Raw genomic sequence first — 13611 nt, forward strand, 5'->3', positions numbered from 1 at the left:
GCCCTGAGCCAAAGATGAATGATAAGAATGGCTTTGCCAACTGAGTGTGAACTAAGAGAGTAGAAGTAGTAGCAGTAGTAGTAGTAAAAATAAATAAATAAATAAATAAATAAATCCCCTCCCATCTGGCTGGGTTTCCCCAGCCACTCTGGGCGGCTTCCAGCAAAATATTATAATACAGTAGTCCATCAAACATTAAAAGCTTCCCTAAATAGGGCTGCCTTCAGATGTCTTCTAAAAGTCTGGTAGTTGTTGTTCGTTTTGACATCTGGTGGGAGGGTGTTCCACAGGGCGGGTGCCACTACCGAGAAGACCCTCCCTGGAATAGACTGATAGACTGCTTGAAGTATAGACTAATGAGCCAATGAGAGGAGCGTTTGCTCTGGGGACATAGCACTGGCTAATTTATGAGAGTGACTCCAGACCCCTGTTGGAACAAAATTATTTCTTAGTAGTTGAGAAGCTTAGGAAGGGGAATAAGGGGTGGAATGGTCTAGTATGCTCTGTCCTACCAGTTCCCCTGGTAAGAGACTTTTTAGAGATTCACAAGAGGACATGCGGTAAATCATTTGATTTAATCATATATTTCCACTTGCCTTTTTAAAAAGCAAATGGTACTCCTTTGCTGCTCAGGATAACTATGACATACTATTTTTTAAAGAAACAGTAGTTTCAGGCTAGGAATGTTTATGTTTCAGATTGATTTCAGATTTTCCATTGGATATGCTTTTATCTTTCAGTTATATTGAACAATTATCAGGAACAGCCTCACCTTTTGGATCCACATTTAGGTAAGTTTTGTTGTGCTGTTTTTGAAGATTTTGATAGAATCTTATAATACTGGTCAGCATGGACAACAGGTGAAGAAGCTTTGCTTTGTTTAAGTATGGGGAGGGGTAGATTCTCTTTGGTGAAAGTATGTTGGATTTCACCATACTTCCCCCAGCAGCTTTACCATATTTAATCTAGCAGGGTTCCCTGAAAATTGAGAAACAGACTGGGGTAGTTTTGTTTCTGTCCTGGAAAACAAGAGTTCATCTTGGGGGAGCTTCTGCAAAGATGCACATCTCCTGGGCAATTGAAAGCAGCCTACAGTTCTCTGGGGTGACCTCCTTATTTCTCAGGAAGTGTACCTGCAAAGTAAGAAATAGTGCATTACTCTCTTCTAGGCCTTTTCTGTCCTGCATTTCTTACCTTGCAGGTGCCTCTCCTGGGTTATACAATAGTTAGTCAAAATGGTTTGAGAGTGTGAGTTGCTGCAGTTGTTCTTATCTTGCTGACACATGAACTTTGAAATGAAGGAACTGCTGTCAGGTAAGACATACAGCAATAGTAATATATGCTATATTACTACATTTCTAATATATACTTAGTATATAGTACAGTGGTGCCTCGCAAGACGAAATTAATTCGTTCCGCGAGTTTTGTCGTCTTGTGATTTTTTTTGTCTTGCGAAGCACGGTGTCGGGAAAGTTTTGGAAAAGCTTCAAAAATCACCAAAGTCTTTAAAAACCTCAAAAAAGGCTACCTCCTCGAAGTCAAGTCGCAACTGTATTAACGATGTTAAGAAAAAGGAAACAAACTTGCAAGACGTTTCCGTCTTGCGAAGCAAGCCCATAGGGAAAATCGTCTTGCGAAGCAACTCAAAAAACCAAAAACCCTTTCGTCTTGTGAGTTTTTTGTCTTGCGAGGCATTCGTCTTGCGGGGCACCACTGTACTATACTAAGAATTTAGTATATTTAAACTGAAATGAGACAACAGAATATAGCAATACCATGTTTGCCTTTAATGGGGGGAGCTATAGTAATTTTTTTCTGTCCTCTGGCCTTATAAAACCTAACCATTACATTTTGCAGAATAGTTCTGCTGTATTTTATTAGACTGAAGGGTAGCTTAAATGAATTTATCTTGATTTAAAGGAGGCTGTATTATGATATCTTTGCAAAAGGGAGAGAAAGTTCCAGTGAATGATTCAGCAGTCTGAGCCAATGACTTCAGATCAAGTCTCTGGCAATTCTAGTGCCTTAGTCCCCTTGACATAGATGAGCCAGGACTAAGGGGGGGGGGACCTTTGGCAGCTCCCCAATTATAATGTGTATGTCTCTCATTTTCTCACAAATATGTTCCTGAAGTAGTCTTCTGACATTGCTTTTTTCAGACATGTGTAAAAATAATGAAACAGATTTGCAGACTTATGTCTTTTCTACTATTTTGCCTGTGTTTCCTCTAGAGTCAATGTTGAATTCACTGCTGCTTATTATCCAGGATGAAGCATCTCCCTGTTCTTTAATTCATCTGACCTTTCAATTTCTTTACATCATTTCAAAGGTAACTGTTAGTAATGGGATTCTCCACCCCAGGGGATATGTTTCAGTAAGCTCAAGAAATATATGGTATTTAATCTGGGTTTGTTAATAATTTGGGTTCCACTTTCACAGTTTATTATCGGGAAGTCAGTACTTCATGTTTTCTGAACAAATGTTGATAATAAGAATATTGTTTACAAGCTTGAAATACTACATACACATAAATAACTCTAATTATAGGTTATTCCCCAGTTTTTAGCCTTGTGTATTAGACTGTGAGATACAGAAAGACGAGCTTGTGACCGTTGGCACAGGGAAGTTCAAAGAGGAAAAGAAAAGAAATGAGACAATGAACAATGGCATGGACATTGGTTGCCATAGTCCTAAAATGGTTCCCTATTCTTTTATGAAAGCAGTTGCTATAAATTCTCAGCACAGCATGACTGATTTGTTAATATCAGACTGATTTGTCTTAGCATGACTGATTTGTTAATAAAGACTGATTTGTCTTACTATCTTTGTTCTGCTGTAATGGCAGAATGTTAACCACTGTTCTGATTTTTTTCTCTCCCTTTGATCTATGTGCCTGACAAAACAAAAAGTAGTGTGAGATCACAGATAATTTTATGTTTTGTTGATCATATATTTATACATTCTCAAGGGCTCTGGGTTTCCAAAAGTCTAGGTTGGGGCCCCACTGGGATTTCCGATGGAGAGAAACAAAATGGCAGGTCCTTGATTGCTACAGTCCTTTTTACCTTTTAGAAAACAAAGTGGCGCAGAGAAGGTGTTGGTTGGAGATAGGGAGAGAAGAGATGGTAGCAGGATGACTGTGAAATAGTTTTAGGGAGTATGTAGGAGCTTGGTAGGTAATACCTAATGAAATTGATTTCTTAATGATTGTGAGCTACTGCCATCAATCAGAAATAAGTCAGAATGTTTTGCAATCCAGTTTCTGGAGTTCTAGCAAAGAGAAACGTGCAGAGTTACTTGTCTTGTACAAGTGCTGCAACCATCACAGGCTGGTATTTTTAAGAACATTGCTTCGTGGTGGAAAAATATATGGAGGAAAATGTGGATATTGATTGCTGTTGAGGACTTTTCCTGCTACCCTTGTTAAAGTGATACTTAGGTATTATTATATACTTTACCAAGCTCAAATTAAAGTCACATAGCTTAAGTGGCCAAAGAGATCCCAGGATCTACCAGCTACTGATTGAGGGGCACATAAATGCCAGGCATGAGAGACAGAAGAACTAGAAACAGAACATGCTTATTTTTTATTATTAATAATAATAATAATTAATAGAGCAGCTATACTAGAAGCTGAATGGCTGTGATCCAGACAGCTTACCATGTGTTGTCTACACATCTCATCAAACCCTCTCAGTTTCCACAAGTGCTCATAAATTACTCTTTATATGCCTCTGAGTATACAAAAAATGTTTTGGAATTTGATGCAAGATCTCTTTTTACAGGGAATGTCACTAGTGGGTTTTTCTTTTCCAAAATGGTTTGCTGCCAAGTCTCATTGCCACAGATGCTGTTCCTCTGCACTCTTCCTGTATCTGTGGGGCCTGATGGCATCAATTATGGGGGTGGATTTGGACGGGGGACGGGGGACGGACCATTTGCCTTCTCTTTCGTCTTCCTTGGTGTTACCTCAGCATTCTCTTACTTTGTTTTCATTGTTACACAGGTGGTAAGCCTTTGACTTGCACCACGTCGGATGCAGGTGCCAGCTTACACAGACAACTAGTATGTTAGGAAGAACCATTATAGTCTAGCCTTCTCCATGATATGATAATTTTCTCTAGGAATGTTTCTTCATGGAAGAGTATCCAATTGTGTGAATCCCTATCTGCAGCCCGAAATGGTGTTGTCTAGACACAAGTTGACCACCTCAGTGAAAACTAGGCCTAGTATGCCATAAATTAAACCTGGTACCTCAGGGCGTTGTTGTTTTTTTTGGGGGGGATACTGCATAACCTCATTTTTATAGTACTATAACTGGAAATGAATTATTGACTTGAGAAACTTTCTTTTTTGCTAGGTACGAGGGTATAAAACTTTCCTTCGCATGTTTCCTCATGAAGTAGTTGATGTACAACCTGTCTTGGATATGCTGGAATCTCAGAATCCTAAAGACCATGAGGTGAGTTCATGTCTGCTTGTGTTGCTCACCAACCCCACCTCTAATTCTGCCTGCATCTCTCCCAGCAACCCCCCTCTCCCCACCGCCACAACTCATTAGACCAGGAATGGGGAAGATTTTTCTCCCCACCTCATAGGCTAACTTTGAATTACATGAGATAATTAGGATGTTACATGACTGACAAGAGGGTTGTCCTGCTCACCTGCCCAAATCCCCACATCAGAGGTTGAAAGGGGCAGTGTGAGAAGGGTTGCACAAGGCAGGCTTTTCAACTTTTTGTGATCCTTCTCCTCCTTTCCACTTCCCCCACTGACGTCAGGCGTGCAGAGGACTGCCATTTCACCCACACCCACCCCTCACCAAAACTTCTGTATGTAAATGAAAGAGACTGATAGGGGAATCCTATTAAAATATACAGTGCTTGTATTGAATGCTAATCCTACTCGGGGGAGACCAACTGAAAGTAATAAACCTGACTAACTTAGATCCATGCATTTCGGTGGGTCTACTCTGAGTTGGACTAGCACATTGCCAGTTTCATGTGGAACATGTGCAAATATGATTGCATGTGTGCTGGATGGGGCCATAGCTCCTAGGTTCAGCTCCTAGTGTTTTCAGGTAAGGCTTGGAAGGAACCCCATCTGAAACCTTGGGCGAATTGCTGCCAGTCCATGTGGTTTACACTAAATGGGAGGAGGGGGCAGTAGTCTGTTTTGCTGAAAGACAGCTTTGTATGTTCACAGGTGTTCTTTCACTCACACTGTTTTGAAACACTGCTGTCATATCTACATGCTTTATATACCCTTTTAGCGAGAGTTGTTGCTTACCTTGTATTCTAAGGAGGCAATTGCATTCTCACTTATTTTTGAAGGTCCAGGGAACTGCACTTAGAAAATTTCAAGCTGTTATCTTGATAAAAAGATACGGCAATGAGCAAACTATTTCTGGAGCATTTAATCTATGAGCTTTTTCAGAATAATGAAATTCCTTTCTTATGTTTGCACATGTCTTCAGGAGCCATGATTTGTTTGGCAGGGTTCATGAAGTTGGGGCTTAGGCTTGTGTGTGAATAAAGTATTCTAGCTGAACCATGTTCCATTTAAATTTGTGTAACTGTCCTTCCATAGTCAATTAAAACTAAATCTTGGAGGTCCTATTTCATTCCTACATCTTTCCTGTTTTTTTGTAATAGTTTTGCATATGGAGATGGTTTTCACAAGTGTGTGCTGCAAACTTTCTGGGGGCACAGACTTTTTAAAAACAACTTTTATGATAAATATAATTTTTTTCTGTGTTTTGTTAGACTTGGGAGACACGCTACATGCTCTTGTTGTGGTTGTCTGTAACATGCCTGATCCCGTTTGATTTGGCACGGCTGGATGGAAACATCTCTTCCCAAGAAGGATGCCCTCGAGTGCCAACAATGGATCGCATTCTCAAAGTGGCAAAAGCAAGTATTTCTGGATCTGTTCAGCAATCTGTAGAAAGTAGAATGTCTTTTGTAATATTAATAAGACTTTACAGTTGTTCGGGGTTGTTCTGGGGTACTAGGTTTAGTCTTGGACTTGGATGTGGGAATCCTCATTTAAAGGTTTATATTTGCAAGGTTTATATTAACCTTGCTTAACTTCCTTTGTAACTGGTACAGATTCTGTGAGCTGCCCATTTGTAGAGCAGTGCACCTTCAGCACAGTGCTTTTATATAGATGTTTAATCAAGAACATTAATCTTTTATCTGTACTGGAAGAGTTTAACTTATCAGAACATAACATATAAAAATATATTTTAGACAAAACAAGATAGTTGCTGTAAAATACTTTCCAAAAATACCCCAATATAAAAATACAGTATAAATTCCTCATAATGTTTGTTTATATTAAGAAAATGTGTAGTTGGAATCTTGTTCATCTGTAAACTTGAATTCTTGTGAATTTATTCTCCGTTATCTTCCCTGGGATTAACACCAAGATTACCCTGCTTGTGCTTTAAATACACCAATATTTAATTTTCACTTTGAATAAGATGAAACAGAGGGTGTTTGCAAAAGGGCTTCCAACAGCCCTATACTGCACTTTGAAGTCCCAACAATTTGCACTTCAGTAACTCTCTGTATGAAGTCCATACTTGGATGCCCTTTCTGTAGTTTGTCCCTGTTCTGACTTGCATAGATACTTAGGTGAAGTGTTTGCATACAAACATTGTTCACATTTGGTTTTAATGTTGCAAACTCCTCTAACTCAATTTTGTTTTTGCTTTTAGTCCTATTTGATTGTAAGTGACAAAGCTCGAGATGCAGCTGCAGTTTTGGTCTCAAAGTAAGTCACTTAAGCTGATATTGACAGAAAATGTACTGTCTCCTTATTGTTGGTGTATGTACAAGAATATCCTCACTGCCTCATGGGAGGACTCCTGTTCAGGGTGCCAGCTAGCCATGCTCTCATCCCACGACACATAAGCTGTAATAATCTCAAGCAGTTCAGTTGAAGCTAGCTTCCCACCAAACTTTCCATTTCTCTTTTTCAATGGACACTCAACGCTCATTGGTTCCTTGAAACCACTGAGCTGTTCACACTGGGCCGTATGTGTGTGTGTGTCTCCTTTTTGTGTTATTTTGAAAAACATTTTGTTCAGCTGTGCATCACTTGAACCTGCTAATACTTTCCTCTTGTTTCTTATGGCTGGAACCAAAACAAGGCCACTATCAGCACTCAGCCACCTAAATTTTCAGTTTGTGGGGAACAAAATTACACATCTAAACTGAAGCCTCTTAGCATCCTGGGTCATTGAGAATTGCCTTCTTCTTTTCCCTGTCTGGAATAAATTGATAGTTGCAATATTTCTGCCATAGGTGCTGACTTTAAGGAACCAATCTTTTTCCCACAGTATAATCTTATGAAGTGATGCAACAATTTATAAGTGAAGTGAGGGTTTCCTTATGTTAATGGTGTGCAAGCATATCCAGATATCTTCCACCACTTTTAAATACTGCCCCAACATTTGTACAAAACCTCCCATTGAATTCAGTGATGAGATCCCCTCCCTCCTCCTGCCAAGCACCGATTTGTCAAATGGACTAGTGAAATCTATGGTAAAAATTAAAAAGTTATCCTCCTGGCAATGTCTGGCGCCTATCACACTTTTTTATGCTGGTTTTATGGTGGCAAAATTGTTTGGAAGTTAAGAATTAACAATATTTTCATTGGCTCTATTGTAAGAATGTGGTTATGGAATATCGCCTGTCGCAAAAGGCTCTTCAGGCGGCACAGAAAATGGATTGTATTATGAAACTGGCCTCAGAGCATTGGAGTAAAGTACATGTAGATTTCTAGTGACATCTAGTGGGAGTTCTAAGCAAACTGACAAACATTTTATTTTGGATTGGTCAATGGTACATAGTGACAGATGAACCTTTTGACAGCAGTTCATATTGGTATTTATCTTTGTTGTTTGTTTGTTTGTTTAAAAAATATCGCTATAAAGCACTTGCCATTCCAGTTCTGTTTTTGGTAAAAAAAGAAGTGGGAACATATACCTTTCTTGATAAGACTGGTGGAAACTAATACTGTGGTCTTCTGCTAATATTAGCATGTAAGAAGAATAGAAGTTGTCTTCTGCTCCTAGGATTGTTCTGCTACCTTTCTGGTTATTTGCAGTTTTCCTCAGTGACTAAGTATTCACTCTATCTCTTGATTTGCTTCCAGCTTTTCAGATAGCAGTAAGGCAAAACACACATAATATTATTCCCTTTATGTAAATAAAGTGTCCCACTCTAATTTTAAGACAATTTGGCTGTTAACTGTGACAGCATAATTTTTTGGGTTATGAGCTTCTTTAGAAAAAGACAGGGTTATATTGCTGACAGTTGGAATGTTCCCATCCAAAATATGTTGGAAAGCATCCATTGGCTAGTTGCCTTTAGGAACAAAAAAACCAGTTTTTCTAACAGGAAAAATGAGTTACCAACTGAACTGCTGTGAATAGGTAACTTGCAATGTTTCTTTTTTTTCTGCAACAGGTTTATTACCCGCCCTGATGTCAAACAAAAAAGAATGGCAGACTTCCTGGACTGGACCCTTTCAATGTTATCTAAATCCTCCTTTCAGACTATGGAGGGAACTATTGTAATGGATGGCATGCTTCAAGCTCTGGTAAACAATGCTATTTCTTTCAAAGATAATCTGAAATATTTTTCCTCTAAATGTTCTTGTTGGCAGAAACCCAGTAGATGGCATTCAATTACCTTCCCATCCCTTAAGCTTTGGAAACATTTATCATTATTTAAGAACAGTATGTGGTTGCCAGATGCAATATGGAACAAAAATTCTCTGCTATTAATAGTTGCATAGCAGAGAGTGATACAGATACAGATTTTTTCATCTTGACAACACTGTGGCAGGAGAAGTTGCAGCTGCGAAAGCTGTGTAAGTATTAAATATACAGAAAACCTGATTTCCAGTATTATATGCACCATCCCCAGAAGAAGACTTGCATGTTGCCATAATTTGCCACTGAAAATGGATTGATAACATTAATTTTTAATTAATCATATTTGTGGCTTTATTTATTACCAATTTGGTTATGACTGAAATGAATTTGATAATTGCAAATCAACTAAGATAAACATTCTGGATTGTATCCAGTGTAGTACTGGTAACGTTCTGCATGGTAGGTCACACAATATTTTGCTCAACAAATTTCCCTTGTTCCCTCATTCACTCCACTCATGCACTCAACTTTGGCACTTCTGTTCTGATTTGTTAAACTACATAGGTTCCCTTGACATCTAAATCAGGAAGCTGCATTTAATTGTTGCTTGTAAATCAGCATCTTAAACCAGGATCTAATCTGGGTTGTGTTATAACTGGGCCAACATTAGGCTTGTCAAATTTTATGTGCAGGCTATGTTCCTTACACACCCATTCTGTATGTGGGCAAGCTGGCCTAACTGCCCATTGCTCTTTGCTGCAACGAATTCAACAGTACAAGGGATTAAAAGGAAGGGTGGGTGAAAAATTCTTCCTCTGCTCCACTAACCTCTGGTTCATCACTAAAACCATTGCCCTCAAATGCTTTGCTTTTCTGCATAGTATGAATGCCAAGCATTTACTTTTATTGAGGAAAGTAAATGGTTGTATTCACGGGCACTACTTAAGCAGTTCTTCCCCCCACCACAAATATTAGCCCATATTGTAGTCCATTAATTTCCCCTCAGTAGCATTAATAGTAAACACTAAAGTTTATATCCAGCTCATTTATATTCATAGTAAGCTCATTGAAATCAGTAGACTTATATTATTTGGGTCCATTGATTTCAGTGGATCTAATTTTGTATGGCTTGGTTGGATATAGCCCCAAAACCAAGCTGGCTTCTATATGGATAGCTCTTTGCCTTCATCTGTAAATACTTGCCCAGTTTGGTTGAACCATAGTGTAACACTAGTGGAGTTTCACAAGAATTTTGCTATTAGTAGTAGAAAAAGCTTTTATATGCAGTTCTTTCCCTTTCCCTTTCTTACCCTATCAGATTCCTGTTTTGCAAGTTTTAAGGGTTAAATGCCACCTACATCCACTTAACAAAGGCTGATCATTGCTGCTGGTGCATGATGAAACATGTAGGACACAAAATGTGCATCATAATTCCTTTGTTCCGTGCGGTTTTATTTCTCCTGTTATTAGTGTCTGTTAAACGAAACAGGTGAAAACTTAACAAGTTGAATCAAAACTGGAATGATTTATAATTTTCTTGAAACCAGGAACCTTAAGCCTGTCTGTCTATGTTTGGGTTTTGCTTCCTCTTAAGGAGCGGCATGCATATTGAGCAACTTCATTGATTAGGTTGCCCTTTTGGTTATATCTTTCTGCTGTTGATAGATTGACTGCTTGCAGCATAATCTCATGCATGTCTATCCAGAAGTAAGTCTCATTAAGTTCAATGGGATTTACTTCCAGTTTAGTGTATATGATTGCAGCCACACATCCAGGGGGCTAATATAAGTTGCCCAATATATTCAGTGGCTCTTCTCCTTTTACAATGAAAGGTAAAGTTACAGGTGACAGGCAAATGGTATTATGGAGTCAGCGAGTATTAAAGAAAAGGAAATGAACAACAATTAGTGTTATGAATGTTGAATGGTATTTATATAAATATATTACATTTGATATATTTGCTCACATTGTATCTGCATAGTTGTAGAATTTGCATTGATTACACATTTCAGTCTCCTTGCTTAGCAGGTTTTTTTTAAAAAATAGATGTCCCTCCCTAAAATAATTAAGCCTGCCCAAGTAGGATAACATTCAAGTTCTTCCACTTTTGACATGCCCCAATAGGATAGGATACTAGCCCAATTACATCTGGGAAGAGTATAGAAAGCAGACACTGCCTACACAGAGCACTCCAATCTTGGCCTGTCTAGATAGATAGTAGAAAACAGGACTGGTGCAAGGATAGAGATAATATGCAAGATCTGATGCAGAAATAGCTGGAACCCTCTTCCCTACCTTAAACACAAAACACTTTCCATTAACCCATCCATGAAATTCCATGGGCATTTTGCTAGTGGTAGTGAGTAGTGCTTGAAAAAAGGAGTGTGTTTTTCCTTTTAGAGTTCAGGCTTCTTAAAGCATTACATATGGTGTCCTTACACAAACCTTGTAAGAGATGTAGCTGGTAGTGTGAAGGAAGATGGAACTGAGGCTGAGAAGGCAAGGCTTGAGGGAGTGTGGCGTGCCTAAGATAATCTTCTTGGTCCAGGTTCAACATCTCCAGCTAAAGATGACTCAAAAATCAGGTCTGAGGAAAAAGGTTTGTATGGTATCTTGAAAACAGTAGACAGTACTTGGTTTAATGTATCAATGGACTACAGCGGCACCTCTGGATGCGAACGGGATCCGTTCCGGAGCCCCGTTCGCATCCTGAAGCGAACGTAAGACGCGCATAGGCGGGTTGCGTTTTGCCGCTTCTGCGCATGCGCGTGACATCATTTTGAGCGCATGCGCGAGCGGCGAAACACGGAAGTAATGCGCTCCGTTACTTCTGGGTCGCCACAGAGCGCAACCTGAAAATATTCATCCCGAAGCTACTTCAACCCGAGGTATTGACTGTACCAGTAGTCTGTCTCTGTGTAAGGTAAGATTTGGCTTGGGGGTGCCATTTACAGCAGTTATTTCACATTAAAGAATACAACTCCCTGAAGCCTTTGACGTATATTGAAGATTATGAAGCGACATAACTTGCTGAAATGGCATAACAAAATGGAAGAGGGCTTCATTTCTGGATTTAGCTATGTAAAAATAGGTGATAAACAGCTACATCCTCGTGACTTCATCAGAGCAGATTCAGTGGCCAAATTACCTTGGCAATCTTTATAGCAAAGTGGTTCAGCTTTTGTGGAAAGATGCAGGCTCTTAGAGCTTGTTCAGTTGCTATTTCTTATGCAAAGGTGGATATGAATCTTGGGTTTGTGAGCTGCACCCCTGACACCTCACAACGCACAGAAGGTAATGGCTGTATTTAAATGAATGCTATATCTTTCTCCTCAAACCTTGTGATATAGAAGCCACTAGAAAAGCAGGTTCTATCTCAGGGAATCAGGGTCGTACATTTAAATAAACATAGCACTGTACAGATGAAGTATTCTAACTAAAATGCAGCAGTAGCTGCTGAACATAGGCTCCAGCTGCTGAGAAGGTGGGGATTGTGCTTGCATTGCTAAGACACACACTCAGTTTCACCACGTGTTGAAGTTTGACAGGGAGGGGTAGAGTGGGGAGAGAAGTAGGATCTGAACAGTTCTTGAGCTTTGAATGTTTCTTCCTGAATCGGTCTGAGCAAACAGGAATGCTGCTGTTTAATTTGTAATTTAATGCGTAGTGGTTAACACTGACATAGTTCTTGTTGAAACATGCATTGCATATTGCACAACTTGATTCCACTTATGGGCTTGTTTTTCTGCACCTGTTGTTAGCGCACCTGTTGTGAAATGATGGATTGCCAACAGGTAGCACTACTTGATTTCTTTCAGATACACTTTTGAAATAAGGCATGTCTGTATTGAATGTAAAACGCAGCATTGGCTGCTGAATGTACTCTCCTGTTGACAGGCAATATTTGCATTATGTGCCTTTGTCGGCTGTGTGTTCTGTGAGCCTGTGCTGGTTGCCAGCATGACACTGACGGAGGCTAGGAAAAGTGTAGCATGAGGACCTATGTGATACTTTTCTGGTTTGGGAAACCGTAGTTAACCTTCGTTAAAAGTTTGATGACCAAACGAGATAAGACTTTTAAAAATGCAAATTGCATGGGGGGGTCATTAGTACACTAATGGGATATGTTCTCTCAGTAACACTAGCTCAGGAAAGGGGTTTTGCTCAGGATTGTAGCAGGCAAAGGAAAGGTTATATTCCCTCTGCATGTCTTTGATCCCATTGGTTTTCAGCCTCCCCTCCCATTTATTAATTTGCTTTGATCTGCACATTAGACGCAGTGATGCCTTTAAACATAAGGTGTAGCTTGGTCCTGAGGCTCTGGTATCTGTGCATGTTGACTTATGGATACATTTGAAATAGTTCGTGGCAAAGCTCCTACAATTGGTCTATAACTACAAGAAGCTTCTACTGAATAACTTTACAATATAAACGCTCTGTGTTGGCAGGCTTGCTTCTAAACCTGCCCCTGTGTAACCAGCAACTTTTTTTGTTAGCCCTGCAGGGCGTAGCACACCAAGTTCTTGCGTGACAGCGATGTCCTCATCTTGAAGTAGCCTGGGGCATAGAAACTTATTAAGTTGTGCTTAATTTCTTTTCATAAGAGATACAGTACACAAATGTGAGTAATGACTTTAAAATAAAGTATCCTAGGCAGCAAGTTAGTGAAAAGAAGTACCTTAAGAACTATTTTTATTTGTGTCTTAAGAAAAGGGCATTTCTCTGAGAATTGTCCCTGCTCTTAAGCATTGTTTGGTAAATACTGCTGTGCTGTGGTAGACTGTGCCCCAGGTTAGAGATAGCCCTGCTATGCGGTTCTTTAGTCCCAGGGGCACAAAAAACAGAAGTGTAGCTATGAGGGTTGCCCATATACCTATGTTTGATGTCTCTAATTGTGAAGAGCCTTTAACCTAGATTTTTAGACACATTGATGTGGAGGTTTG

The 13611-nt window shown here is 39.5% G+C and overlaps 1 protein-coding gene across 4 annotated transcripts in view; it reads left to right on the forward strand.

Annotated features, from left to right (window-relative positions):
• TBCD (tubulin folding cofactor D) overlaps window positions 1-13611 on the forward strand; it is a 125954-nt gene that overhangs the window by 5702 nt on the left and 106641 nt on the right. For all 4 annotated transcript variants that reach the window (XM_082213799.1, XM_082213802.1, XM_082213801.1 and 1 more), the window contains exons 3-8: window positions 741-791; window positions 2232-2329; window positions 4361-4462; window positions 5766-5912; window positions 6722-6777; window positions 8478-8610. In XM_082213799.1, the coding sequence (XP_082069925.1) occupies window positions 741-791; window positions 2232-2329; window positions 4361-4462; window positions 5766-5912; window positions 6722-6777; window positions 8478-8610 (587 nt within the window). The remainder of the gene's footprint in view (window positions 1-740; window positions 792-2231; window positions 2330-4360; window positions 4463-5765; window positions 5913-6721; window positions 6778-8477; window positions 8611-13611) is intronic.

This window comes from Podarcis vaucheri (assembly GCF_965113315.1).
Source record: "Podarcis vaucheri genome assembly, chromosome: 2".
Classification (NCBI taxonomy): Eukaryota; Metazoa; Chordata; class Lepidosauria; order Squamata; family Lacertidae; genus Podarcis; species Podarcis vaucheri.